This window comes from Podospora anserina, chromosome 7, assembly GCF_000226545.1.
Source record: "Podospora anserina S mat+ genomic DNA chromosome 7, supercontig 1".
Lineage (NCBI taxonomy): Eukaryota > Fungi > Ascomycota > Sordariomycetes > Sordariales > Podosporaceae > Podospora > Podospora anserina.
The window spans coordinates 2920809-2944890 of NW_001914854.1; the positions used below are offsets into that span (position 1 = coordinate 2920809).

A 24082-nucleotide genomic window follows, 5' to 3' on the forward strand; every position below is an offset into this window, starting at 1 on the left:
AAAGCTACAGCTTTAAATCCGCAAGAAACCCGAGATAAAAAAGACACTAGAACCCTCTCCCGGGTCCCGAGTATATACATACACAAATACGAATCCACGCCGAGAAAACTGGGCACCGTCAAAATCAACCTCAAAGTGCAGGGCTGAGCTTGCTGACATCGCTCTCCATCCAACTGCAGCTCGCCCTGCCCGCCCATCACCAGGCGGGGCAAATCGTGGGGCTCTCCATAATCTCCACTGATGTCCCCCAGGATCATGCATATACCGATGGATAAACGATCAGTACCAGATTCCCAGATTCCAATCGTCTAGAAATGCACACAAACTCGTCATATCAAACTCATTACAGCTATAAATAATGCAAGGGCTATGTACGCACACCATGTCATCTATGCAATCTACCCAACTAAATGACGACCACCCAAACCCCCCCCCCCTTATTCATACCTCAACACTCTCCCACCTCGCTATCATCCCGCCTCCTCGTGAGAACCAATGCCGGATTTCCGTACATGTTGTAATTCCAACTACTACCAAAAAAAACAAAAAAAAACAAAAAAAAAAACTAAAAAAAAAAAATTAAAATAAAAAAAAACTCCATGTATATGTCATTATGCAAAAAAAGAAGGAAAAAAACAAGTTTCTGAATCTGGAACACTCATCAACGCCTAAACCCCCTATCCTACCCTACGCCTTTCAAATCAAACCGATATTACAGAAAGGAAAAAAAAAACATGGAAAGAAGCCTGTTGTTACGTCTCGTCGTTCTTGACGGATGGCTCGCCCTCGTACTCTTTGCACATTCCATACCATGCCCTAGAACGACAGCCGGCTGTTTCTGTTACTGTTGGAGCAGGCGTCGTGCTGGGCATGGTTGGTGGAGGGGTAATAGTGGACTGCTCGGTAGTTGTCGTGGAGCTTGTGCCTATTGTTGTGATATCATCATAGCATCCCCAGAATCGGCCTGGGGTGGCGCATGAGGTGGTGGGAGTGGGAGTGGGCGTGGGAGTTGTTGAAGTGATTGTCGTTGTCAAGGTTGTCTTATCCTTGCAACCAAACCATCCCCTAGATCTGTTAGCACAGTGTTTCTATTTGAGTCCATATTCATAAACTTACGGAGTCAGGCACGTGGTCGTCGTTGCCGTTGTGGTAACAGTGGTAGTAGTGATTGTGCCCGTGGTGGTGGTGGTGGTAGTCTCATCCAGGCAGCCCCACCATCCTGGCGTCTTGCAAGTCTCAGTTCGGGTCCTTGTCTTTTCGGTGGACGTGGCCGATGTCGACGTCGTCGTAGTCTCTGTGCCGTTGCTCTCGTACATCTTCCAATTGCCACAGTCTCTGCACTCTGGCGTAAACTTGCACTTGGCCGCTTCGTCATACTTGAGGATGACATCGTGAATGACGGATCGAATCTTGTGCGTACCAATTCCGACGCGCCACCCCTTGTCAGCCACCGTATCGTACACACACTCCATGCCTGTGTGACAGGCTGTTTCTAGAGCATAACCGCCGTACGAGCAAGAAGCGGTGGCTCCGTTGCAGGTACCAATGTAGATTGGGTCGGCGGTGTGTCCAAAGTGAAAGGCACCCGTGTACCGCCTAGCTTGCGGTGCTTCCGGGTCAGCACCAGGAGGCACGGGCAAGCCCAGTCTGCTGGCTGGCAAGGCTTCCGGAACGGCCTGGAAGGTCACGGTCGGAACGCCATACGTAAGGCCGAGGAAAGAGCTGACAGCACCTCCGAGAGAGTGGCCAGTCAACCAGATGTTGGCATTGGGATAGAGCTCCGTAACATTGGCATAGAGCTCACGGCCCGCCTGGTAGTAGCGGTTCTCCTCCCGCAACGCCTGAGTAACGCACGTCGTGTTGCAAGTATAGGTCGACGTCGCGCAAGAGCAAACCTGCCGCCATGTCCAGGGTCCTTGCTGAGCGCAGCAGCAACTGAAAAAGAGGTTATCGTTTTCTTTATCGTTGGTCGTCGTGCCATCACCGTCAAAGACGGCGAGCGAGGTGCCCTTCAAGCCAATCACTACCGTCGAGTTTGTCTGGTCCGCAAAGATATGTCCACGCAATCCATCGCCCTGCCAACCAAAGTCAGCACTTCTGTTAAACGGCCTTCCAACCTCTTCCCAATCGGCCTCTCCCTCGTGCTCCACGTAGGCGTCGGCTGCCATGTATGCCATCGTCAGGACTGTCTGCTTATCGGTAATATTGGGCCCTGGAACCTCGTCCATGGTCCACGCCGATGGGGCAAGAACCGAAACAAAACCCTGTTGTCTTGATTGAGCCACGAGGGGGTCTACCACGGCGGGTCTGCGGTCGACCAACCGCTGTATCGTCACCACGTCACTCTGCGCTCGGAGCGGGCCAATGCGCTCGCGGCCGTATCCATCTTCGGCGGCCAAAAAGACGTTCGCTTTTGTCGCATCGACATCCTGTTTTCGGTGAAGGCCGGGGTGCTTGTGAGTACCATGGTGGAAGACGTGGCGCAGGGTCTGGTGGCAGATTGATGGGTTAGCCCACTCGTCATACACAGCGATAAGATAACAAGACTTACAAAGGTGTGTTCGGCAGGCTGCGGGGCTTCTGGTGATAGACCTGGAATCGGAGAGATGTCTATTGGTATAGGTAGCACCTGTTGCGCATTTCCCTGGTGGTTTCTGGGCGCTGTCGCGATGGTAGTCCCGGAGAGGGCGAGGAAGGACAACAATAGCTGGGCGGTGACCCGTCCATTCGATGTGCACTGGGCGCCTGCCTCCTTCCTCCTCCACCACATCATGGCCGGCGTGTTATTGTGGCGATGGGAGGGTTGAGGGCAAGGTGATGACGGGTGATGGTAGATGCTGTCCGTCGACTGTTGGCTACGGGTGAATCATGAGTGAAATCGCTGGTTGAATGAACGGTGAAAGAGAGAGAGAGACTAGATCCCCGCGTGTTGCTGGCATCCATATGACGACGCAAGGTTGGGTGCATGGGCGCGCCGATCGGAAAAGGATACGCCACCGCCAATCAGCGCCGCTGAACCTTTGCGGTACCTGCCTATGGCGCATCAAAGAGGCTCAACTTTTGGTTACTCGATATTCTCATCTTCATCTATGCGTAGTTCATAATATTGAAGTCTCCTAAGTCATTTAATCGCTGAATATATCTATCTTGCCTCCCTTCTCAACATCATCTTATGAACCTTGTTCCCAAAGATACCTCCAGGGCATGTGTCACGCTGCTGCGAGCAGATGCATGGCATTGATAACAACAACTGGCAGGCCAAGTATCTTCCCCGCTATTGGACAGCAAAAGGTACTCCGCTTCGAGTGGAGCGATAACAGCCTCATCTAACCCCGGATCTGCTGGGCCTCGTTGTCCCATGACATGCATCAACAACTCACCCGTTGAGTTGGTTGGTGCCTGCTGACGACTGAAGGCGGTGACAAAGACCTTTTTTTCGTCTTTTTAGATCTTCCAACTAGATTTAGCTGAACTACTTCTCTTCAGTATATTCTCAGCACTCAGTAGCTCTCGAAGAATATCCATTGTATAGTGTAATCCCAAGGCCATGACTGGTTGAAGCGGTGATGCTCCAAGATCGTATTCCATGTGCCATAAACATGCATACCTTACGTCTGTCGCTACAATCGTCATCGGCCACGAGTCTCACCTTGCAGCCGTTTCCTTTCTTTCCCAGTCATTCGAGAATTCGGGTCCTCCACAAGGCGAGGCCAGTCTCGTGCGCACCTTGAAGGCTGGCGGCGTCCGATAACAAACCTCTTATCGGACCCACCACGAGTACGTACCTCGCCCAGCACCGGCACCTCAACTGTGACAGCTCGAACAAGAGCTCCGTTTCTCCCGCGACGAAGTGTCTCTTGTCTGTTCTAGCGACTCGCGTCGTCCCGAATTCCCCTCCCCTCTCTCAATCCCTTCCTCACTTTGCACCGCCAGCTTCAGTGTTCATTCATTCTGTTTCTCCAACGGGTTGGCTCTTGAGGTGGTTCGGTCTGTGGGTGGTCTGTACGGCTGGGCCTGTGGTTTCAAGGCTCCCCTAAAATTACTACCATAAGCCACTGCGACAGCATCAGCCAGCCAGGTGAGGTAAACGGCCAATGTTGACCACCCCGTGTTTTTTTCTGTCATTAGGTTATGCCCAGTGCAGCCACAAGGGATGCGGCGATCTCCCGCTCGTTTATCTTTTTGTAGACTTTTCTTCTGCTATTGTTCTCCAGAAACCCCCCTGCTTTGAAGGAAGCGCATTGTGGTCACGGATCCTGCGGATAGAGACTTGAACACAGCACTGACATGTTGTCCAGCCTGAGCCCAAACCCCAGCAACAGCAGCACCGACAGCAGCATCATGTCGTCCAACCCACCAAGTGCCACAGAGCGCTCTGGCTCCTCGAGACCTCTTCGTTCCTTTCGTGTCGAGCGCTCACCCTCCCCGGAACCAACGTCTCGTCCAAAGAGAGCCAGTACCATCATGACGGGACCAACGCCTGGTGCGAAGTCCATGGTCCGTACTGCGTCTGGCACGCATGTGAGGCTGGACAGCGAGACGGAAAGGCCAGACACCTTTGAGAGCCGGATTAGTGAGGAGAATGCCGATTCTGAACCACCGAGGGCCTCAGTTGACCTGGACGATCTGCCCATCGAGCTGGTCAGCTTGACCGACGGCTTCATTGACTCATTGTCGGCCAAGGTCCATTCCACTCCGCCAAATATTGACAGGCTGTCGCAAATGTTCCAGGACTTTTATGCTACTGCCTCAGCCCATATCAGGACCCATATCGACAGCCTGGCTACTCTGCAGAGGCGAGATGTGTCTCCGACGCCAGCCCTGTCGACCAGAGCATCTGCTGCCAGCTTGCTCCGGGCCAAGGCTGCTTCGCTGGGTACCAAGGAGAAGACGAAGCCAGGAGTTGTCAGAAGGGAGTCAGAGATGTTGACACCAGAAGAGCTGGCGGAAAGGAAAAAGGCGCGGAGAGCGCTGGAGCAGAAGAAGGGACTCTTGGAGGAAGCCGTGGAGAGGAGGTTATGTGAAGGAGTCTACAGCAAAATCTACCGCCATCGTACCACTCAAGACGAAGCACAGGATGCCAAACTCCGGTCAAAAACTGCTGCCCTCGCCGTGGTTGATATTGGGCCCGTGGATCTCGGTGTCGAGCTCGGCACACCGGAAAATGATCCAGAAGCGATCGCCAAGAAGACGGCCGAGGTCAAGGAGTGGTTAGAGGGCGCAAGGAAAGAGCTCACGTTGATGAGCCAGGCGCGGTATCCCCTTCGGAAGATCAACCACCTAAAGGCCGCCTTCAAGAGCATCATTGATACCCTGGCACATTTCCACCCCTCGTCCTCGGCCGATGAGCTCATGCCCATGCTCATCTACACTCTCATCACCCTCCCACCACAGAACCTCAACGCCATCAGTGACATCAACTTCATCCAGCGCTTCCGCTGGGAACAAAAGCTAACCGGCGAGGCCTCCTACTGCCTAACAACTCTCGAAGCGACAATCAGCTTCCTCGAAACCGTGGATCTATCCACCCTCCGCGCCGACGAAACCCCCGGCGGGCCCATGAAAGCCCCCGGCTCACCCCCTAAAGAAAACACCTTTCCCCCAGCCTTCTCACCCACCTCACCCTCTCCCCCGACCGCCGCCACCGCCATCGCGGCGGCAGCCGCCTCCAGTCCAAACCCTAACACAGCAGCAGCCTCCCTCTCCGCCAATTTGATCAGGCCCCCCTCCCCCTCCCCCTCCTCAGCAGCCGCAGCGGGCTTCCGCTCCACAGTCTCGCAACAGCTCCGCAACCGCCGCCTCTCAGACCTAGTAAACACCCCCGCCCAAGCCTTCAACGCCGCCTCCGACGCTGTCCTCTCAACAGTCAACACCGCCGACCAGTCCTTGAAAACAATAGGAAACTCCCTCGGCGACAGCTATAAATTCCTCCTCGGCAAGCTCCGCGAACCTCTCTCCCAACCCGACGGCCAAGTCCTCGTGCCCAAAACCCTCGACGACGCAAGGAAACTGATCGAGACACCACCGCCACCCCTCGACAGGGCTGACTCCCCCTCCCCTGGCCCGGGTCCGGTGTCAGAAGACCGCCCCCCATTATTGTCTTTCATCTCAGGCACAGGCCGCAAAATATCTCGCGAACCTTCCGCGGATAGTACCCGCAGCGGGGGCTCACGACGCGCCCTAGACGAACCCAATTTACGCCCCCCCGCATCAACAACAACAACAATAGCAGTAGCCACAGGAGGGGGCGGTAGTCCAGTTGTGACCAGCCCGTTAGACTCCATGAGACAATTAGGCAACTCGTTCAACCCCTTGGGTCGGATCTCGGCCGGCATCGGCGGCTTTCGCAACTTTGGCCGTTCAACGCCCACACCGTCATCACCTGCGCCACCCACGCCGACGAAGGATGCTGTTTCTACTCTCTCAACCCGTGGGTTGGGAGTCACGACCGGGGCTGTGGGGACAGAAGGGGGTGATTTGGCTACTGTGAGTCCAAGTCCAACCACAACTGGTGATATAACAAGGGCAAGCGGTGCTGACGACTGTGCGAAAAAGGCATTTCCCGATCTGGCAGGGTCACTCCCGCCAAAGAAAATCGAGGGGCCGATACAGAAGTTTGTGAACATGCAGAATGCCGCCGAAATGAAAGTGGGGGATGTGTTTGAGCTGCTGAAGGACTACAAGAGGTTGGCTGGGGCGATCAAGGAGATGGGGGGGTTCAAGGAGTGATGATGTTGGGTACCTAAGTGTGTTGGAATAGATGAGGGTAAAAGGTTGGATGTATGTGGTGACTGGCATCTTGCATTCGGAATGGATAAACAAATCTAGGATATGACAGGTAGAAAGTGTCAAGAGAAATGAAATCATCATTATCAGCAGTTTGAAGCACATAAAAATTGAAATCAGCAAAACTGTATAAGAGTACTCTTTATTTCTCTAATCCTACCCTACTTCTTCCTTCCCCTCCCCTTTCCTATCCTTTTTGCTTTGCTTGTGTGAGGTGTAAAAAAACCAAATTTGACCTCCATCCATCCATCCATCCATCCATCCATCCATCCACCTTTCCACCCAATGCTTCCTTCCATCCCAGCCAACCATTCATTCATTCACCTATCCATCATTCACGATACACCACCCAGTAGCAGCAACTATCCACCCAGCCACACCAACCTGATAACAGATGCCACCTACCTAAATGCCACCAGCCAACAAAGATTAAATCGAAAAACCCGTATAAAATAAAGAAACCCACCAACAAGGCAAACCAAAAATCCAGGGGCATGGTGGTGCACCAGTAACACTAACCCGCTTCTTTTGCTCAACCGCCCCCTTCCTCCATCAATAAACCCCATTCTTCCCACTAGCCACACTCTTCGCCGGACTCGTCCTCCCATTCGTCCTTTCCCCCAAAATCCCACTTACATTACTCCTCCCACTTCCACTACTAGCCGGCCTGCCCCCCTCATCAGCAATCAACCTCTCCATAAAAGCAATATAATCAAACTGCCTCTTCCCCCTGTCCTCCTTCACATCCGGCCCCTTGTGCTCAGGAATAATCTCCACCAGCTTCTCAATCACCTCGTCCGGCACCAAGCTATGCCGCAGATCCATCTCCGTCACATACGGCTTCCCGTCCGCCACCTCCCTAAAGCTCTGAAACACCTGCTCCGCCGTGTTCTGATCCTCCGTCACATCAACCATGAACCGAATAAACTGCTCAAACGTCACCCTGTCCCGCCCGTTCGACGTCGCCAAAAAGTACTCGTGCATCTCATCCTCGGAAAAAACCAAGCCCAGCGACGCCAACGCGGCCGAAAACTCAATTTCCGACAGGGAATTGCTGTCGTCTCGGTCAAAGTGCCTAAAGACAGACTCGAATTCCTCGAGCTGGATAGGCGTGAGGTTCGTCATGCTCCGTGCCACGACTTGGTTGTCCAAGAAGGCCAATTTTTTCGAAACCGACGATTTGACGAGCGAGAGCTCGTACACCAGCTCGTCGTACGTGTAAGTCGTAAAGTCGTTTTCTTCAATGTTCGCCTCCTGGCACTTGGCGTCTACTGCCGCGATGGTCACCAGGTACGCGTCTAGAGGTGGTAAGTTATCCGACAGCTTTCTGACATGGTGCAGCTGGTCTTCTACATCGCCTTCCAGCCCTGATATGGCTAGTTGCATCGTGTTGAGGGCGAGCGCAAAATCGTTGGCCTTGTCGGCAAAGGACTTGCGGAGGGCGTTTTTGATGCTGTCTTTGTCAGTTTTGGAATCCAAAAAAAGAAAAAGAAAAAGAAAGAAAAAAAAAGGATGAGGGCAAGATCTCACTCTCTAATGGTCTCATTGATCAATTGACCGCGCGCCATCTCAGACTTGGTCAGATTCGACCATTCCCTATCAAGCGTATCTAGACTCAAATGCGCCGGTGGATCATACGGCCGCAACCGATACGTCCCCAACTTGGTCTTGATGTTCCCCAACAGCGTCGCCAACTCGCTCTTCTCCGCCACCCACTCCCTCTTGACACCCCTCTTGTAAGACGCAAACTCACTCGCCTGCGCCTTGGCGTCAGCATAAGTCCCCTCAAACTTTGCAGTCTGCCAGCTCTCAATCTGGGCACGGATGGCCTTGAGAAGAGCAGCCATTCTCCTCTCATAAGCGCTCTGCATCTCCCAGGCACCCTGCATGTTGTTCACAAACTTCTCCACGCGCCGACCCGCGTTCTCAACCTTTTCCATCTGAGAAAAGGCGTGGAACCAGTAGGCAATATACGTCATGAGCGAGCGCTCGTCAGGCTTGGCCACATCGCACACATCCTCCACATCAAGCAGCTTGGGGATGCCAATCTCCTTATGAGCGATATCAAACGCCAGCTGCATGTTGCCCCGGTGATCCGACTTGTCGAGAGCGTCATAGTCAATCAGGTCGGGACGGTGGATATCAAGCAAGGCACAGAATGCCAGGCCATCATTCCAGCTCGCACTAAAATCCCGTACGTCGACCTCGTCGTAACAGGCTGTTTTACGTTGACACCACAGAAGTAGACCTTCTTTGGCCGTCATACCCTCCTCGTTAATGTCACTGATGGTGAAACGCAAAATAAGCGTCCATATCAGCCCCAGGATAATCTTTCTGTTTCCGTCCACGACATCTTCGGCGCCTATATTCGTCATTTGAATCCCTCGGGATTTGATAAAGTTGAGGGCGAGGTTGGCGTTCTCGAAGCGCTGCACACGCAGCTTTGGTTTGGCGGCATATCGGCCGAGTGATTCGCCCGAGAGACACTCGAGGAGGTGGATGAGCATTACCTGTTGGAAAAACCGGTCAGCATATATACTTCCGACGGCTTTTGCCAGAGAATAATAATAAAAAACACATACGCCATCACTCAGGTCTTGCACCAGATCCTTGACCTCAAGGTTCCGGACTTCCAACTTTGTGTTTAGCCATTTGGTAAAGGTCTTTTGCTGGACCGTGATCCAGCGCTGCTGCTCGGCGAAGGCCATCCTGGTCAGGCCCTGCTCGTGGGGAGGTTCGGTGGCGGCGAGAGCGTCGGCGGCGGGGGTGTTCGAGGCCCGCTTGAAGCGGCCTTTCAACGAGTTTTCCCTCTTGCTGGCGAGGGCTAGGCTGGTTGAGCCTGAACGCTGCAGTCGAGCGGCATGCAGCTGTTTGGCGTCGCGGCGGCTGCGGGTGAGTGGTGGCCGTTGGGGTTGGGGACTGCCCGTGTGAGCACCGAGACCACCAGGTGGGGATGATGGAGATTTGGCGGTGGGGACGTCGTCAGTGCAGTGGGTAGTGTGGCTAGTGCACGATGATGAAGCGGTGCTGGCGATGGATGCCCGTCTGTATTCGTCGTCGTCGGCGTTGTTGTCGCAGATGTCAAAGGTGGTATCCGTGGAGTATTCGGATGAGCCGTTGGAGGAGGCTACCGAGGACACCGAGAGCGCGGAGGGGCGGTTGACAATGGTTGTGGTGGTGGTGGTGGTGGCGCTGTGGCTGCCCGAGTGTTGCTGTAAACAATCGAGATCAGGGAATCGCTCCAGCTCCAACCCCAACCCCACGCTGTTGCCGGGCAGGCCTGGTGCCGGCTGTCCGCCAGCGGCACAACTGTCAAATCCCGCCATTTTGGCCCGGCAGAGCCCCTGATAACGATAAGAAAATAAGGTTGGTCCCAAGATCGGATGCACCACGCCGAGCCTGCTCAGGGGTATGTAGCGCCTGGGTATCGAACACAAAAAGAAAAAAATCCAGGGGAGTCGAACAGCGCCGGGCTTCAAGAACAAGACAAGATGCAACATGTGTCTTGGAGTTGTCTCCTGGGGGATCTACAGTTTATATTTCTCTCTGTCCCTTCCGCCAACAGCCAACTCCATGGTATGTCCGGCACAGCATATGCTATCCTTCGCAAGCACTCTCTTACAGCTGAGAGGATGAAACACCACGGTCCAAGGTCTCCCGTTCCAACAGCAGCCCGCCGGCCTTCTGTTGTCAATGCATCTTGTCAAGTATTTTGAAATGTCGCATCCTGGTGGGACTCCGGCCTCGTGCCGATCGTAGAGCGAGATCGTAGATCCGGCTGTTTGTTCCTAGGTGGGGAGGAAGACGATCCCAAGTTACAGTTGCCACCAAGAACCCTGACTGCTGGGCAGCGACACGCATCGATACCACTCTACTGGTGAAAATCGACTGCCAGTCATTCATGCTGGTGACATCCTGGCTGGAAAGAGACGAAAATATCACCGACATCTGTGCCCTCAATAGATCCTTTTATTAAGTCGATGTTCATTTTGTGTTTGGCAAAGTCCTGGTCAGCGATAGACGGCCCATTGTCGCATGAATATTGGGTCCTTCAAGCGAGCAGAATCCGACGGCATCTGCTTCATGTGTAGCCTATGAATACTGTGATGTATTTAGCCATCAGGCTTTCGGGTCGCCACAGGAACTGCTCAGTCTCCAAGCAGAGAAAGCTTGACCTCGGCCACCCAGGTTGCAGACATCGAAGTCGGCACTGAGGAGCAATAAGCCAGCAAGTGTTGACAACATAATTAAACCCCAATTTTGACATGTTCTCAAGGCCTTGAAAGTTGGCTATGACAAAAATAGACATGAAGGTCAAAAGCCCTTGAATTTCAGGTTGCAATCCTGTTCTGAAAAGAAATTGTGTAGAAGTCCCACTACTTTTGTTCACGAGGTGCCCCATTTCACCCAATGTTGGAGCCGAACAGCCATGCTCTGACAGTCGTCTGCTGTGTCACGATGAGATGCAGATTGCGCCATCTAAGGAATTGATGGCTGTCTCAAGCCCAGACTGCCTTGGTGAGTATGAAGGTTTCCAAAATCATGTTGACAGACCATGTGATACGAGGCTTGAGATTTGAACATGACTGCCATCTATATAGTAATAATGCATCGCAATCCTTTTCTCCATGACGAGCTGGCAACTGGAGGCTGTTCCTGAATGTCCCTGGCAATGCACCCCTTGACCAGGAGATCCACTGATATGGACACGCCGTTGAACCCCATCTGTGGGGGAACCAGATCTGTTGACAGCCAGCCAATAGGGGGGCTTGAATGCTCTTCACCCCTGCACTTCACTTGCCCTGGCCCGAGCTTGGCAGGGCTCACCGCCCGACCTGCGGATGCCAGCCCCACTATTCTGCCAGGAAACTCCCCCACTAATCGGCTTGGCTTATCTTTTTTTTGACGTCCCTACGGTTCGCAGACTCTCCTCCATCTGTACAACCAAAGAAAAATAACAGGCACAGACCGACCTGCAACTTTGCCGACATAGCTGCAGTACAAGAAGTGACCCGTTTCCGCACCCGCCGAGCCATCGCCGGCGAGCTGCCCATTGCTTCATTGCATTCACAAGGTACGTAGACATCTTCCTTTCTCTCACAATTCCACCTTCCCTTCCTTCAACCACCACCTTTCCTCTCACCCCAATCGAGTCGCCTGGACTGCCACTACTCGGTCCCATTTTCACTGCCCCACCTACACTGCACCTCTCAGATCAAAACATTCATCTTCACTCTGTCTTTCGCGCCTCATTCTCTCTTCCCACGCCTTCCTCTCTTCCCTCACATCCATCGACACTACCGACACAGCGACTCCATCATCCTGGCCTTGAGTTAACCTGCTAGTTGAGCTATAGCTACATCGAGTCGCGCAGCAATAATCGCTTCGTTCTGCCAACACTGTAACAATCACAACCGCAAATCACGCAGCATCACAAGAGTCCTTGTTGATCAAAGCCAAGAATCAAATCAACAATGGCTCAGCGTCCCAACACACACCTGCCCGCGGTGCGTTTGGAGACTGAGAAGAATCTGGGCATCACCCATCGTTCTGCCGCCCTGAACTTTGCCTGGACTGGCGATATCCGCAAGCGGTAAGTCTTTCTGTCCTTGATCGCTGTCTTTTGTGATTTTTCTGACTGGAAAATGCAGATATACCGATTTCCTTGTGTATGAGATCAACATAGATGGTTCTGTCATCCACCTTTACGACTTCATTGAAGACAAGCCGGCTCACTCCCCGACTGAGAGTCAGTTTCAGGTGAGATGGTTGTCTTGATGTGATTCGACCAACAGACTGTGCTAACCCCATTTTCCAGAACAAATCGACTGCTCTTGTTCTCGCTTCGACTGGGCCCCGCAAGCAGGAAAACAAAGCCCCTATTGTGGTCCAAGAGATTTCCAAGGAGGACCAGGAGAAGCTCATCAAGTTGATCGGCGAGTCGACAGCCAAGAAGCTCATCGAGGTCGACAACAATGTGCAACGCAAAGTGCTCATGAGCGCCGAAAACCGCACTGTCGTCTTCGACCCGATTGACGATCGCTCTCAACGTGCCGAAGTCCATCAGGAGATTCGTCGCATCTTCAACAGCCGTGTGGAGACTGTTGCCAACTCTGAAGGCGTCATCACTGCGACCCCCTCCAAGTGGGCTGTCACCCGTGGCAGCAGTAACAACCGCACTCCTAGCCAGACATTTGGTTCCCGTCGCGACAATACTAGAGGTCAAGATCGCAACGTCAGCTTCGCCAAGCTGGGTGGTGAATATCTCCACTTCACCATGTACAAGGAGAACAAGGATACGATGGACGCAATCAACACCATCGCCCGTCTCTTGAAGATCAAGGCCACAAACTTTGGCTTTGCCGGCACCAAAGATCGCCGTGCCGCGACTGTTCAGCGGATCAGTGTCCGCTACCAGAGGGCCTCGAACCTCACTTGGTTGAACACCCGTATCCCCAACGTCAAGGTTGGTGATTTTGTGCACAAGGAGCAGCCGCTCTCTCTTGGTCAACACGGTGGCAATGAGTTCATCATCACTCTCAAGAACTGCTCCCCTCTCGGTGGCAGTGAATGCTCTGTTGCTCAGCGCATGAAGATGATTCAACAGACGGTCGAGTGCGGCCTTGCCTATCTTAAGCATAACGGATACATCAACTACTTTGGTCTTCAGCGCTTTGGCACCCACACCATCGGGACCCACCTTCTTGGCATGAAGATCCTGCAAGGCGATTTCGAGGGCGTCATCGACGCCATTCTTCATGTCGATGATCACTACATTCAGGAGGCCTTCAATAACGTTGGCTCATCTCACGGGACCAAGCGTGATTTTGATCACAGCCACGGCAATGGCAACAACGCCAGCACTGCCAACCGCGATGACTACGATCGTGCCCGCGCCATCACCATCTGGAAGACTTCCAAGAATGCGAGCAAGGCTGTGGAGGGCCTACCCAAGAGATTCAGCTCTGAAATCGCTCTCATCCGCCACCTTGGCAAGAACCCAAAGGACTTTACGGGTGCAATTCTGAGCATCACGCGTAGTATGCGAATGATGTACATTCACGCCTTCCAGTCCTACGTCTGGAACCACGCTGCATCCCGTCGTTGGTCCAAGTATGGCGCTCGTGTCATTGAAGGCGACATTGTCTTGAACGAGGATGTTGAGGATGCCACCACTCGTCCCAGCGAGGATGATGAGTTCGACACTTACGACGACAATGAGGTCGCTCATGTCTTCCCCCAAGCTCACGTGGTTACTGCCGAGGACCTGGCCGCTGAGAAGTATACCATCTTCGATGTCGTTCTCCCCACTCCCGGCTATGATGTCGTCTATCCCCAGAATGAGATTGGCGAGTTCTACGTCGAGTTCATGGGCAAGGAGGAAAATGGCGGTCTGAATCCCTACGACATGCGTCGCAAGAATCGGGAGTTCTCTCTCAGCGGCAGCTACCGCGCCCTCATGGGTCGCTTCATTACTGAGCCCCAATACGCCATTCGGGCTTATGTCGATGACACTGAGCAAATGTACCCCACTGACTTGGATTTTGCTACTCACAAGAAGGCCCAGCAGAAGAAGTCTCTGGCCCAGCCCAAGCCAGCCAGCCAGGCTGCCAACTCTTGGAATGCCTTTGCCGCCAATCCTGCGGCATTTGATGATGCTTTGGCTGAGTTTCAGCGCCGGCGCAAGGCTAGCGAAGGGCCTGCTTCTGAAGTCAAGACAATCATCAAGGAGACTTGGGTCGAAACTGGTGTCAACGGCTCCGCTAAGCGCGTCAAGGTTGCCCGTCATCAGCAAGAGATTGAGTCACCGCCCGAGACTCCTCAGGCCGACGCTTTGACCAGGCGTTCTTCTGATCCCGAGCTTCAGGCTCGCATGAAAGCCGCGCTGTTCCCTGGGAACACGGAGGCTCCGGCTGTCGTCCCCCAAGAGGATGTCGAAATGGTCGACACCCCTTGCGCCCCTACACCTGCCAGGGGCCCTGCTTTCCTCTTGAAGTCGCCCCCCGTCGGCAAGGGTGTTTCCCTTCTTGACTCGTACTCTCCCATCGCTGAGCCTGCCGCTCCTCTCCAGCAGAAGCCTGGTATTTTGTCTGGGGATGGCGGTCTTGTCGTCCCGAAGGGTCCCAATACCTCTGGCACCCGAGGTCTTTCTGACACGTTCTACGCCGCTGGCGGGGACGACCCTTTTGTTGGCCAAACTTCGCCTCCTACGACCATTGTGAAGAAAGAAGAGAGCGACTCGGTTGCCAAGTCAGAATCCGACGAATGGTACGGGAAGAAGGAATTGGCTGGTCTTCTCGGCGGCCCGACTGCTCTCGTCAAGACTGAGCAGGAAGACGACGCCGCGCCCTCTACCTCCCAGGCGCTCGTCAAGGTTGAGGACGACTGCAAGTCGGATTCCAGTGTCGAAGAGTTGATCAATGGTGTCCCCTTGCCCAAATTCCACACGGCGTCCAACAACCCGTTGTTGCCTCCCAAGAACATTGTCGACGTCGACACTCTCGACCCCAGGGCGCGCAAGATTGCTGTCATTCTCAAATTTCAGCTCAAGACTAGCAACTATGCCACTGTTGTGCTCCGTGAGCTCATGGGTACTACCGTCGAGTAGTGTGCCCACTTTTCAACACCAACCCTACAGGTGGCTTTGCCTGATCAACCGAAGCTATCCACAACAGGACGAGATTGTACTGAAATTTTTTGTCCCTCTGTTTTCTGATCGCATTTGAGGCGATGTCATCGCGTCTCAGCAACATCTAGTGGAGCACATGGGCTCCTGATTGCCACGATGGTTCATTTTGCCGTATACACATTCACGGATACGCGGCCGCTTTTCATGGCTCGATCCTACAAGCATAACTATTCACTTTCTTCGACTCAAGCATAACTACATCAACTGTCTTCGACCTGTACACTATTCGCTGCACGACTACTGCCGTACCAAGCACATCGACTCGATTTTCTTGCAAGCATTTCAGCAAGCGTTGCCATTAAGTTAGCGACCTCGAGACATTGCAAGCCATGTTCAAAGCCAAGGACTTTTTTGTTCATTCTCGCGTCGGAAGCTCCCATTCAGTTGGGGACATGTCAGAAAGCCGCCCTCACTGAGTTGGGGGGGCACACTATTAGCGGGAAGCTCCCATTAAGTTGGGGACATTACCGAAACAAAGTCTTTGGCACGACGGGAGGTTCTCATCGAGTTGGGGACGTTACCGAGTTTTGAGGCATTGGGGGTTCTTTTCCTCTTCATTGGTCGTCATTGTCTTTTTTTTTCTTTCCTTCGGGGTGGGTTTGCTTTGCGTGGAGTTCCGGTTCGGCATACATAGAAATGGTGTTTGGGATTTATAGACGGATGGATGGGACAAGGGCAAAAGTTTGGGATGGTTGTTTTCTTCATTCTCTTTCTCTCTCATTTCTTTTCTTCTTTTGGTCGTCAAGATTTGATTGATTATAAGAGATACCCACTTTTGCGATTTTGAGAAGAGGAGAAAAGGAAGATATCCCCTGTGAGGAAGGGAAGAAAATGGGAGCTGGGATTTGTAGGGAGAGAAGATTGGTGGGATTATGGCGAGCATTCCGAGACATCACAACACAAGGACAACACTAGGTTTTCGGTTTTCGGTTTTCTATTTCCCTCTCGGGAAAAGAGGGAAGGGTAGTAGATGATGGACTTTGTTAGCTAGTGTGTGATGGCTGGGGGTAATGAGGAGAAGTCTACTGCTATATTCTTCTGTTTTGTTTTGGTGATGTGATCATGTATGTTACAAGCAGTTGAAGCATGGTCCTCACTGAAGTGATAACGACACCTAAATCCAATCTTGAAACCGCCTTGTAATTTGTGAAGCCATCCACATCCCCAATTGTCACAGCATCAAAGAAAAATGTATTGTAAATAGGCCCAGCCCGTGTATATATTTCATCTCGGTAAAATCTTTTTGTAAAATACTCGACCTAAAATCTCAAGGCATTCATCATTAAGGATAGAGACAAGAAGGCGTAAAATAAGTAAGTGTGTGTGTGTGTGTGTGTGTGTGTGTTACGTTGTTGTAGAATGTAGTTCGTGCGTGTTGGCCCAACATCATCATCCATCCCTTCCTGCCAGCGCCAACCTGCCCCCCCCAACCCCAACCCCAACCCCAATTCCCATATTGCCGTCCGTATATCTAACCAAGATAAAGTTGGAAATATCGTACCAGATCACCACCCCTAAACCCCGACCGTGACTCCTAGCCATAACAAGCCAGTATCTTCTTCTCTTCTTCCTAGTCAAAATGTCGTTTCAATCACCCCTTCCATTTCGGAGAGGCTTCTATCCTCAACTCTCCCACATCTTCACACTCTTCCCCTCACTTCTTATCATCCCACCCCCAAACCTGCGTCAAATACTTGCTCATATTCACCCTCTTGGTCTTCATCTCCACCATCCAAGGGTGCTCCAGCATCCTCCACGGCGTTGCCCTCCTAAGCGGATCCTTCTCCAGACTATTCCCCCCAAAAAAAGTCAGCAATCTTCCCAACCATTTCCCTTTGTCGGCGATCACTTACCAGCACTCAATAAAATACTTAAAACTATCACTCCAAAAAATACTCGCCTCGGGCTCGTCCTTCAGCTTGGGAATCGGCTGCCTCACAATATACGTCAACAAATCAATCAACCCCGCCCTAGGCTGCATCTCGGTCCCGTCCGCAGGAAACGGAAACCTATGCTGCGCAACCTCCAGCAGCGTCACGCCCGTCGACCAGACGTCGCTCGTGATGGTGTATGACTGCCCCGTGATCCGTTCCGGAGCCATGTAGTAACTCGTTCCGATAAAAGTGTTGGCATCTCCCTTGGTGCCAAACTCACCCGACACACCAAAGTCGCAAAGCTTAACCTCCCCGTTGCGGCAGAGGAGGATGTTGCTCGGTTTGATGTCACGGTGAATGATCTTTTTGCTGTGGAGGTAGGTCAGGCCCTGGAGGACGCCCTCGGAAATCTTCCCGAGGACTTTTTCTCCTGTGCGGCCGCCGAGGCGCTTGACTTCCTTGTAGATGGAGTCGAGCGAGCCGCCCTCGCAGAATTCCATCGCGATGGAGATGGTGGCGGTCGAGGGGTCGACAAAGGCGCCGTAGTACCTGCAGATGTGCTCCGACATGCAGTCCTTGTTGAAGCCGAGCTCGCGGACGATTTGGCGTTTGACGTCGGGGTCGGGGTTGGTTGTGATGACCTTTTGGGTACGTTAGTTTAGACATGGTGATGGATAAAGGGGTCAAAAAGGCGCGCACCTTGAGAGCGAAAACCGTGTTCCCCCCCTTGAGCTTACACCTCGTCACCGCACCACCTGCACCCTCTCCCAAACTCCCCAGCTCGACAATCCTCTTCTCCATGCTCACGATCCTCCAGCCTTCATCGTCCAGATCCTCCACATCCGCGCTCCTCGCCTTGTCTAGGCTCAGCTTGTCGAAGCTCTCCAGCCCGTGTAGGCTGTTTTCTCTTTCCATGCCGACGCTCTCGCTGGCGTTTGAGTAGAGCGATCCCACGGCTGATACCGGGTCCCCTGTCCCGGCGTGTCTAGTCGGTCCAATGCCATACTGCTCAGCAAACGACAAAGCGCTGAACTGCGACCCCGCACTGGTTGGGTTGCTCGCACGGCCGTCAAAGGGGCCGAAAGAGCCGGATCTGGAGTGGGCGGCGCTCGATTCGCTGCCGCCGCTGGCGGATTGGAGACTGAGGGCGGGCTTGATGTGTTGTGGTTGTTCTTGCGGGACCACGCTGCTGCTTCCCATGGGGGTAGCAAGATGAAGAGTCGGGAGTGCTGGTCTACCTGGGGCCGGGCCGGGGTTGCTGAGTGGTTTTGCGTTGGGGGATGGAGGGATGGCGAGGCCGAGACGGGGAGCACGTCCGCCGGAGCGGTTGCCTCCTGGGAGGGCGGGACGGAGGAGGGGAACGCTGTTCATCTTTGGGACGGAGGAGCCGGGCGAGGGCTGTGGTGATGGGAACTCCAGGGTAAGGTTTGGTGGCTGAGGCTTTGACATGGTTGGCAATGGTTAGTTGAGGATATCTACAATGATACTGGAGAGGACTGATTGTTCCAAGGTTCCGGTGGGATGGGTCCACCAGTCGCCTGATTGTTTGAGAAAAGCCCCGGCACAGACAGGCACTGACGGGGAGAGGGAGAGAGAAAGAGATGAGAAATTTTTATTGATTGGAAAGAAAAAGGTCCATACCCGAGGCGCAGCGGCCTCGCTGCTCTGATTGTCTGAAGCGACCATTCTGGGCGCTGTTGGAAACTCCTGCGCTGTCGGGTCACCTCACAGCAGAGGAGGGGGGTTAGCGGGGAACGGGGCGGTAGCTAGTCGAGTAAACAGGGCTGCTAGACTCGGCGATGGGCGAACGATCGAGTCGTGCGAATGCAACTGTTGATTATCTCGAGGATGTAGGGCTGAGAAAGGTCCCCTTTCGAGATATCTGAGGGCAAATGGCCAAATGCGATGCGGTGCAGTGCGGTGCGGTGGAAAGAGCTCGTGCGACGAACAGCAGCGAGCCGACAGCGATGGAACGCACGGATAAGGCAGGCAGGCAAGGCACGGCTTTCAGGTGGTGGGGTGGTGTGGTGCTCGCTAGGGATATGGCCGGTTTGGAATCGGGCCAGATCTGTCCTGTCCTGTCCTCGATGAGTTGTCCTTGACTACGGAGTAGGGAGTCCTGGGTGACCGCAGATTCGGGAAGAGGGAGGAAGAGGGATTTGAGGGTGATGGAGGAGTTGAGGTGGTGGTCAGAGATAGAATAGTCCTAGATAGATATTTGCCCCTGTGCTGCTGAGACCAGACGAACAAGACAAGAAAGACATCTGCACGTTCGAGGCAAGCCGGGCGCCTGTGGTTCTAGGACCAGGGGGCCTCTGAGGTTTGCTTGGCCGGCCGCTGGCCAATGCGAGGACCCGGGTGTCCAGGGGTGGCCGTTGGGGGTGAAAGGCGGGGCACCGTCTGGTGCCATCACCAGACAAAGACTTTCTTAAACGTCCAAGTTTCAAAGTTTGAACTAGCGAACATTTTGACAGCATTGTCCATTTCCATTTTCCATGATCTCGTGGCTAAGGTACCTGAAAAGCGGAAATTACACGGGGCCGCCTCGACCGATATGGCCATTTTAGGACTTTATCCTGAGAAGAAAGGAAGGCTGTCATGACTGGTGGCTGATGATGAATGGCTTTTCGGTCAAGATGGGATTACATCTTAGCAAAGCTAATTACCAGCACATGCCGCCCTGAGGCAAGGAAGAGCGCGGAGGAGCCGTGGGAGCCGTCCCCGTACACTTCGTACACACCACTGACGTGAGCAGTTCAACAAGCGACGAAGGGTGCATGGATCGCCAGAAATTACCTACTGTTGAATGGACGCCTCGGACACATCGCGGCTGTCTGTTGGTTCACTCCGTGAGAACTTGATGTGATGGCGTCGAATATCAAAAACGCAACGGCTTTTCCCAAGCGCCCAGCCCTAGTCCCAATAAGCGCCCGCCCACACAGTGGGGTTGATGCATCTTGTCGTTCCTGTGGGTCGCAAAAGCCGCCCCACATTTTAGACGTCAAACCTCCAACCAAAATTTTTGATGGCAGCAACACATCTCATCGAGGACTATATCTCATCACACCACACAGACGTCATGCCATCAGCTGCCTCAAAAAAGACCGGAAAGGTCAAGCCGGTGCCGGTGGATGAGGATATCCATTCAGATGATGTAAACTCAGGACCAGGTTCTGGCTCTGATTCAGACGACTCCAACCACTCAGACTCGGACTCGGATTCACTGGATAGCGACAGCCCCAGAAAACGCCGCCGAACAGAACCAAAAGATGTTCAAATCGTCGACGACGACGACAGCGATGATGATGAAGATGATGTCCCAAAAGTTATCCAGTCTGCCTACAGCGTAGCGTCACGCATCAAGCCTCAAAAATCCCAGGCCGACAAAAAGGCCGAGGCCGTAAAGGCGACCCTCCCGGAGCCCACCACCGGGGTCACGGTCTCTACCGACTCCAACACCACCTTCGAGTCCCTAGGAGTCCGCCCATGGCTGGTTCAGTCCCTCGCCAACATGGCTATCAAACGGCCCACCGCCATTCAAAGAGAAAGTATCCCCATGCTTCTCAAAGGAAGAGACTGCATCGGTGGCAGTAGGACAGGTTCCGGCAAAACAGTCGCCTTTTCAGTCCCCATCCTTCAACAATGGGCCGAGAATCCATCGGCCATCTTTGGCGTCATTCTCACTCCTACTCGGCAAGATTGTCCTCTCACCCTCGCACGATTTCATCTCATATACTAATTTCGGCTCACAGTGAACTCGCCCTCCAAATCTTCGAACAAGTCAAGGCCATCTCCTCCCCTCACTCCCTCAAAGCAATCCTCGTCACCGGAGGCGCAGACATGCGGGCCCAGGCCATCGCCCTCGCCCAAAGGCCACACATCGTCATCGCCACCCCCGGCCGTCTAGCCGACCACATCCGCACTTCCGGCTACGACACCGTCTGCGGCTTGGGTCGCGTGAGATTCGTCGTGCTAGACGAAGCAGACAGGTTGCTTGCCGACAACGGTCCTGGTTCCATGCTCCCGGACGTGGAAGAGTGTCTCTCCGCCTTGCCACCGGCCGAGAAACGGCAGACACTCTTGTTCACCGCTACCATCACCCAGGAAGTCATGGCTCTCAAGAATATGCCCAGAAAACCTGGGAGAGAGCCGGTGTTTGTGTGTGAAGTTGACACGGAGAAGTTGGCGATTCCACCAACGCTTAAGCAGATGCATTTACAGGTTCCTGTTACACACAGGGAGCACTACTTGCACATGTTTTTGCTGACGGAGCAAAACGTCCACAAGAGCATTATTATCTTTTGCAACAGGACGTCAACAGCTGATTTCCTCCATCATTTACTTCGGTTGTTGGACCATAGAATAACGAGTCTACACTCTAAACTGCCCCAGCGGCAGCGGATAGACAACCTGGGCAGATTCAGAGCGTCGGCCGCAAGGATATTGGTGGCGACGGATGTGGCGGCCAGAGGTTTGGATATTCCTGAAGTGAAGATGGTGATCAACTATGATATCCCGAGAGATCCAGATGATTACATTCATCGCGTCGGTCGCACTGCCAGAGCGGGGAGGAAGGGCGATGCGGTCACGTTTGTTGGGCAGAGGGATGTTGATTTGGTGCTGGCGATTGAGGACAGGGTGGGGAGGAAGATGGAGGCGTGGGAGGAGGAGGGCGTGAACTTGGAGACGAGGGTGGTGAGGGAGGCGTTGAAGTTGGTGAGCGAGAAGAAGAGGGAGGCGTTGCTGGAGTTGGAGGAGGGGAAGGAGGTTGGTGGGAAGAGGAAGAGGGGGATGGAGAAGCTGAGGGCTACTTGAGTGCTTATGGTGATGTAGCCATGTTGAGTGGGACAACGAAGATACCCGATTCATTCATCATAATCCATAATTGCTCTTTGCACAACACTTGACTGAACGACACACTCCACGGTCTGCTATGTTCGACAATCAGCCTATGACAATCTCATCCAGTTGAACCGAACCACAAGACCTCAACATCAATAAGTAGCACTCAACCTCTGCACCAAATACTCCCCGCTATATATCCCCTCATACTTCTTCTCCCCCTTCTCGGCCCCATAAGTCCCAGGAATAGCCTCGATGAAGCTGTCGAAATTCGGGTTGCAAAAGTACCTGTTTTCCTTCATCAGCACACATCACATCCTTCCACTCTTTCTCTCTCTCTCTCTCTCTCTCAGCAAGTACTCACGCAACACTATACCTGGCCGGATACTCCTTCACCTCTTCACTCTCCCCCTCCTCCTTCGGAGGCGGAGGCTCAACAACCCGATGAATCGTACTCTTCACCCCATCATTCGCCCACCTAGCCAGCAAATCCCCCGCATTCACCACCACCGTCCCCTCAACAGGCCTCGCATCCACAAACCTCCCCCCCGGCGCCCTAACCTGCAAACCCCCCCTCCCATCCTGAAACAAAAGCGTGATACTCCCATAATCACTATGCTCCCCCGCCCGAATCGCCCCCTGCTCAAACCTTTCCTTTCCCACAGCCGGATAATGCAACAACCGTAACGTATTATCCCCCCTGTCCACAAACCCATCAAAAAACCCCTCCCCCAACCCCATACCCACAGCAATAGCCCTCATAACCTCCACATTCAGCTCATGACACCGTCTGTGAAACTCAGTCATCACTTCCCTGAACCCTGCCAACTCGGGCCAGCGGTTAGGATGACCAGGTTCATCCTCCCTCCCAATCTCAAAACTCTCCTTCAGATCGGGCACCTTCTCCCTTAAACTCTCCACCTCGTCCGGCTTCGTCAGCTGTGTCACTTTTTCTCTGCCGGGGGCCGAGTACCCCCTATTGGCGTCGGGTGTGGTCCACAGGTACTTCCTCTTGAAGTCTTCTCCGTGATCAAAAAAGCTGGCAGAGTTGGCAAAGACAGAGGTCAAGAGGTCGGGGGGGATGGGGGTGTGGGAGAGGTAGAGAAAGCCTGAAGTCTGAAAGGCAGTGAGGATTGCTTTGGCGGTAGCAGCTTTGGATTCGGGGGAGCCAGAGAGGAAATCGGAAAAGTTGATGATCTGAGGGCGAGTGTTAGTAGATATGGGAGGGGATGAGAGTGAGGGGGAGGGGGGTAGCTACAGGAATGACGAGGCCGTCTTGTTCCACTGCTGTTGAGCCCATCTTGAAGCTTCACTTCAGGGAAATGACTGAAGAACTAAAGACATAACAAGCATACAGGTTCAAGAGCGGGGTGAAGCTTCAAGTATGCTGCTGCAGAGTTCCCTTTGTGCTACAAAGCCGTTGAAACATCAACCCGGAGCTCTCCGTGCTGCTGTCCGGGAGGGGTACTGCCGCCCATAATATATGTCTCAGAGCTCTCGCAAGGAGCTATCATATCTCACAGCCAGCATTGTCATGTGCCATACTCCAGACCTTCCTATCGGAGGAATTGACGGTCATATACAGACAGTGGTAGTCAATGATAAGACTAACATGCCCCCTGTTCGACAACGATAACAGCGCGGGCACTCAAGGTGGGAATGTGGGGTGATAGACGTTGACTTACACAGCAGGAGCTCTCCCATATCCCGTCTTGGCTTGCAGCAAGCACCCCTCGCTCGCTACTCACATCAGTCAACTTGCCTTACATAGCATACTTCATCTTCCCAAACCTTTTTCTTTCAACCACATCTCCTTCACACCCTCAAGCTTCACCCCCAACAAGCCACCCAAAATGCCTTCCAGCAAGAAGAAGCCCCAGCAACCCGCACA

General features: G+C 53.4%; 7 protein-coding genes across 7 annotated transcripts; 3 read left to right on the plus strand and 4 right to left on the minus strand.

Annotated features, from left to right (window-relative positions):
* Positions 1 to 752: 752 nt before the first annotated feature.
* Positions 753 to 2773, minus strand: PODANS_7_10230 (uncharacterized protein; the record flags this gene model as incomplete). Its single annotated transcript, XM_001908355.1, has 3 exons — positions 753 to 1071; positions 1117 to 2489; positions 2552 to 2773. 3 exons carry the CDS (start codon positions 2771 to 2773, stop codon positions 753 to 755), a joined length of 1914 nt encoding a protein of 637 aa, XP_001908390.1.
* Positions 2774 to 4287: 1514 nt separating this feature from the next.
* On the plus strand, positions 4288 to 6729 carry PODANS_7_10240 (uncharacterized protein; the record flags this gene model as incomplete). Its single annotated transcript, XM_001908356.1, has 1 exon — positions 4288 to 6729. The coding sequence occupies one exon, from the start codon at positions 4288 to 4290 to the stop codon at positions 6727 to 6729; it is 2442 nt and encodes an 813-aa protein (XP_001908391.1).
* Positions 6730 to 7338: 609 nt separating this feature from the next.
* Positions 7339 to 10286, minus strand: PODANS_7_10250 (uncharacterized protein; the record flags this gene model as incomplete). Its single annotated transcript, XM_001908357.1, has 3 exons — positions 7339 to 8239; positions 8317 to 9296; positions 9369 to 10286. 3 exons carry the CDS (start codon positions 10284 to 10286, stop codon positions 7339 to 7341), a joined length of 2799 nt encoding a protein of 932 aa, XP_001908392.1.
* Positions 10287 to 12781: 2495 nt separating this feature from the next.
* PODANS_7_10260 (uncharacterized protein) lies at positions 12782 to 15394 on the plus strand (the record flags this gene model as incomplete). The annotated part of the gene is made up of 1 exon (XM_001908358.1): positions 12782 to 15394. The coding sequence occupies one exon, from the start codon at positions 12782 to 12784 to the stop codon at positions 15392 to 15394; it is 2613 nt and encodes an 870-aa protein (XP_001908393.1).
* A 1735-nt stretch (positions 15395 to 17129) lies between these two features.
* On the minus strand, positions 17130 to 19035 carry PODANS_7_10270 (uncharacterized protein; the record flags this gene model as incomplete). Its single annotated transcript, XM_001908359.1, has 4 exons — positions 17130 to 17265; positions 17329 to 17990; positions 18049 to 18789; positions 18991 to 19035. The coding sequence occupies 4 exons, from the start codon at positions 19033 to 19035 to the stop codon at positions 17130 to 17132; spliced, it is 1584 nt and encodes a 527-aa protein (XP_001908394.1).
* A 1339-nt stretch (positions 19036 to 20374) lies between these two features.
* PODANS_7_10280 (uncharacterized protein) lies at positions 20375 to 22164 on the plus strand (the record flags this gene model as incomplete). The annotated part of the gene is made up of 2 exons (XM_001908360.1): positions 20375 to 21042; positions 21102 to 22164. 2 exons carry the CDS (start codon positions 20375 to 20377, stop codon positions 22162 to 22164), a joined length of 1731 nt encoding a protein of 576 aa, XP_001908395.1.
* Positions 22165 to 22343: 179 nt separating this feature from the next.
* Positions 22344 to 23491, minus strand: PODANS_7_10290 (uncharacterized protein; the record flags this gene model as incomplete). Its single annotated transcript, XM_001908361.1, has 3 exons — positions 22344 to 22452; positions 22556 to 23388; positions 23450 to 23491. 3 exons carry the CDS (start codon positions 23489 to 23491, stop codon positions 22344 to 22346), a joined length of 984 nt encoding a protein of 327 aa, XP_001908396.1.
* Between the last annotated feature and the right edge of the window lie 591 nt (positions 23492 to 24082).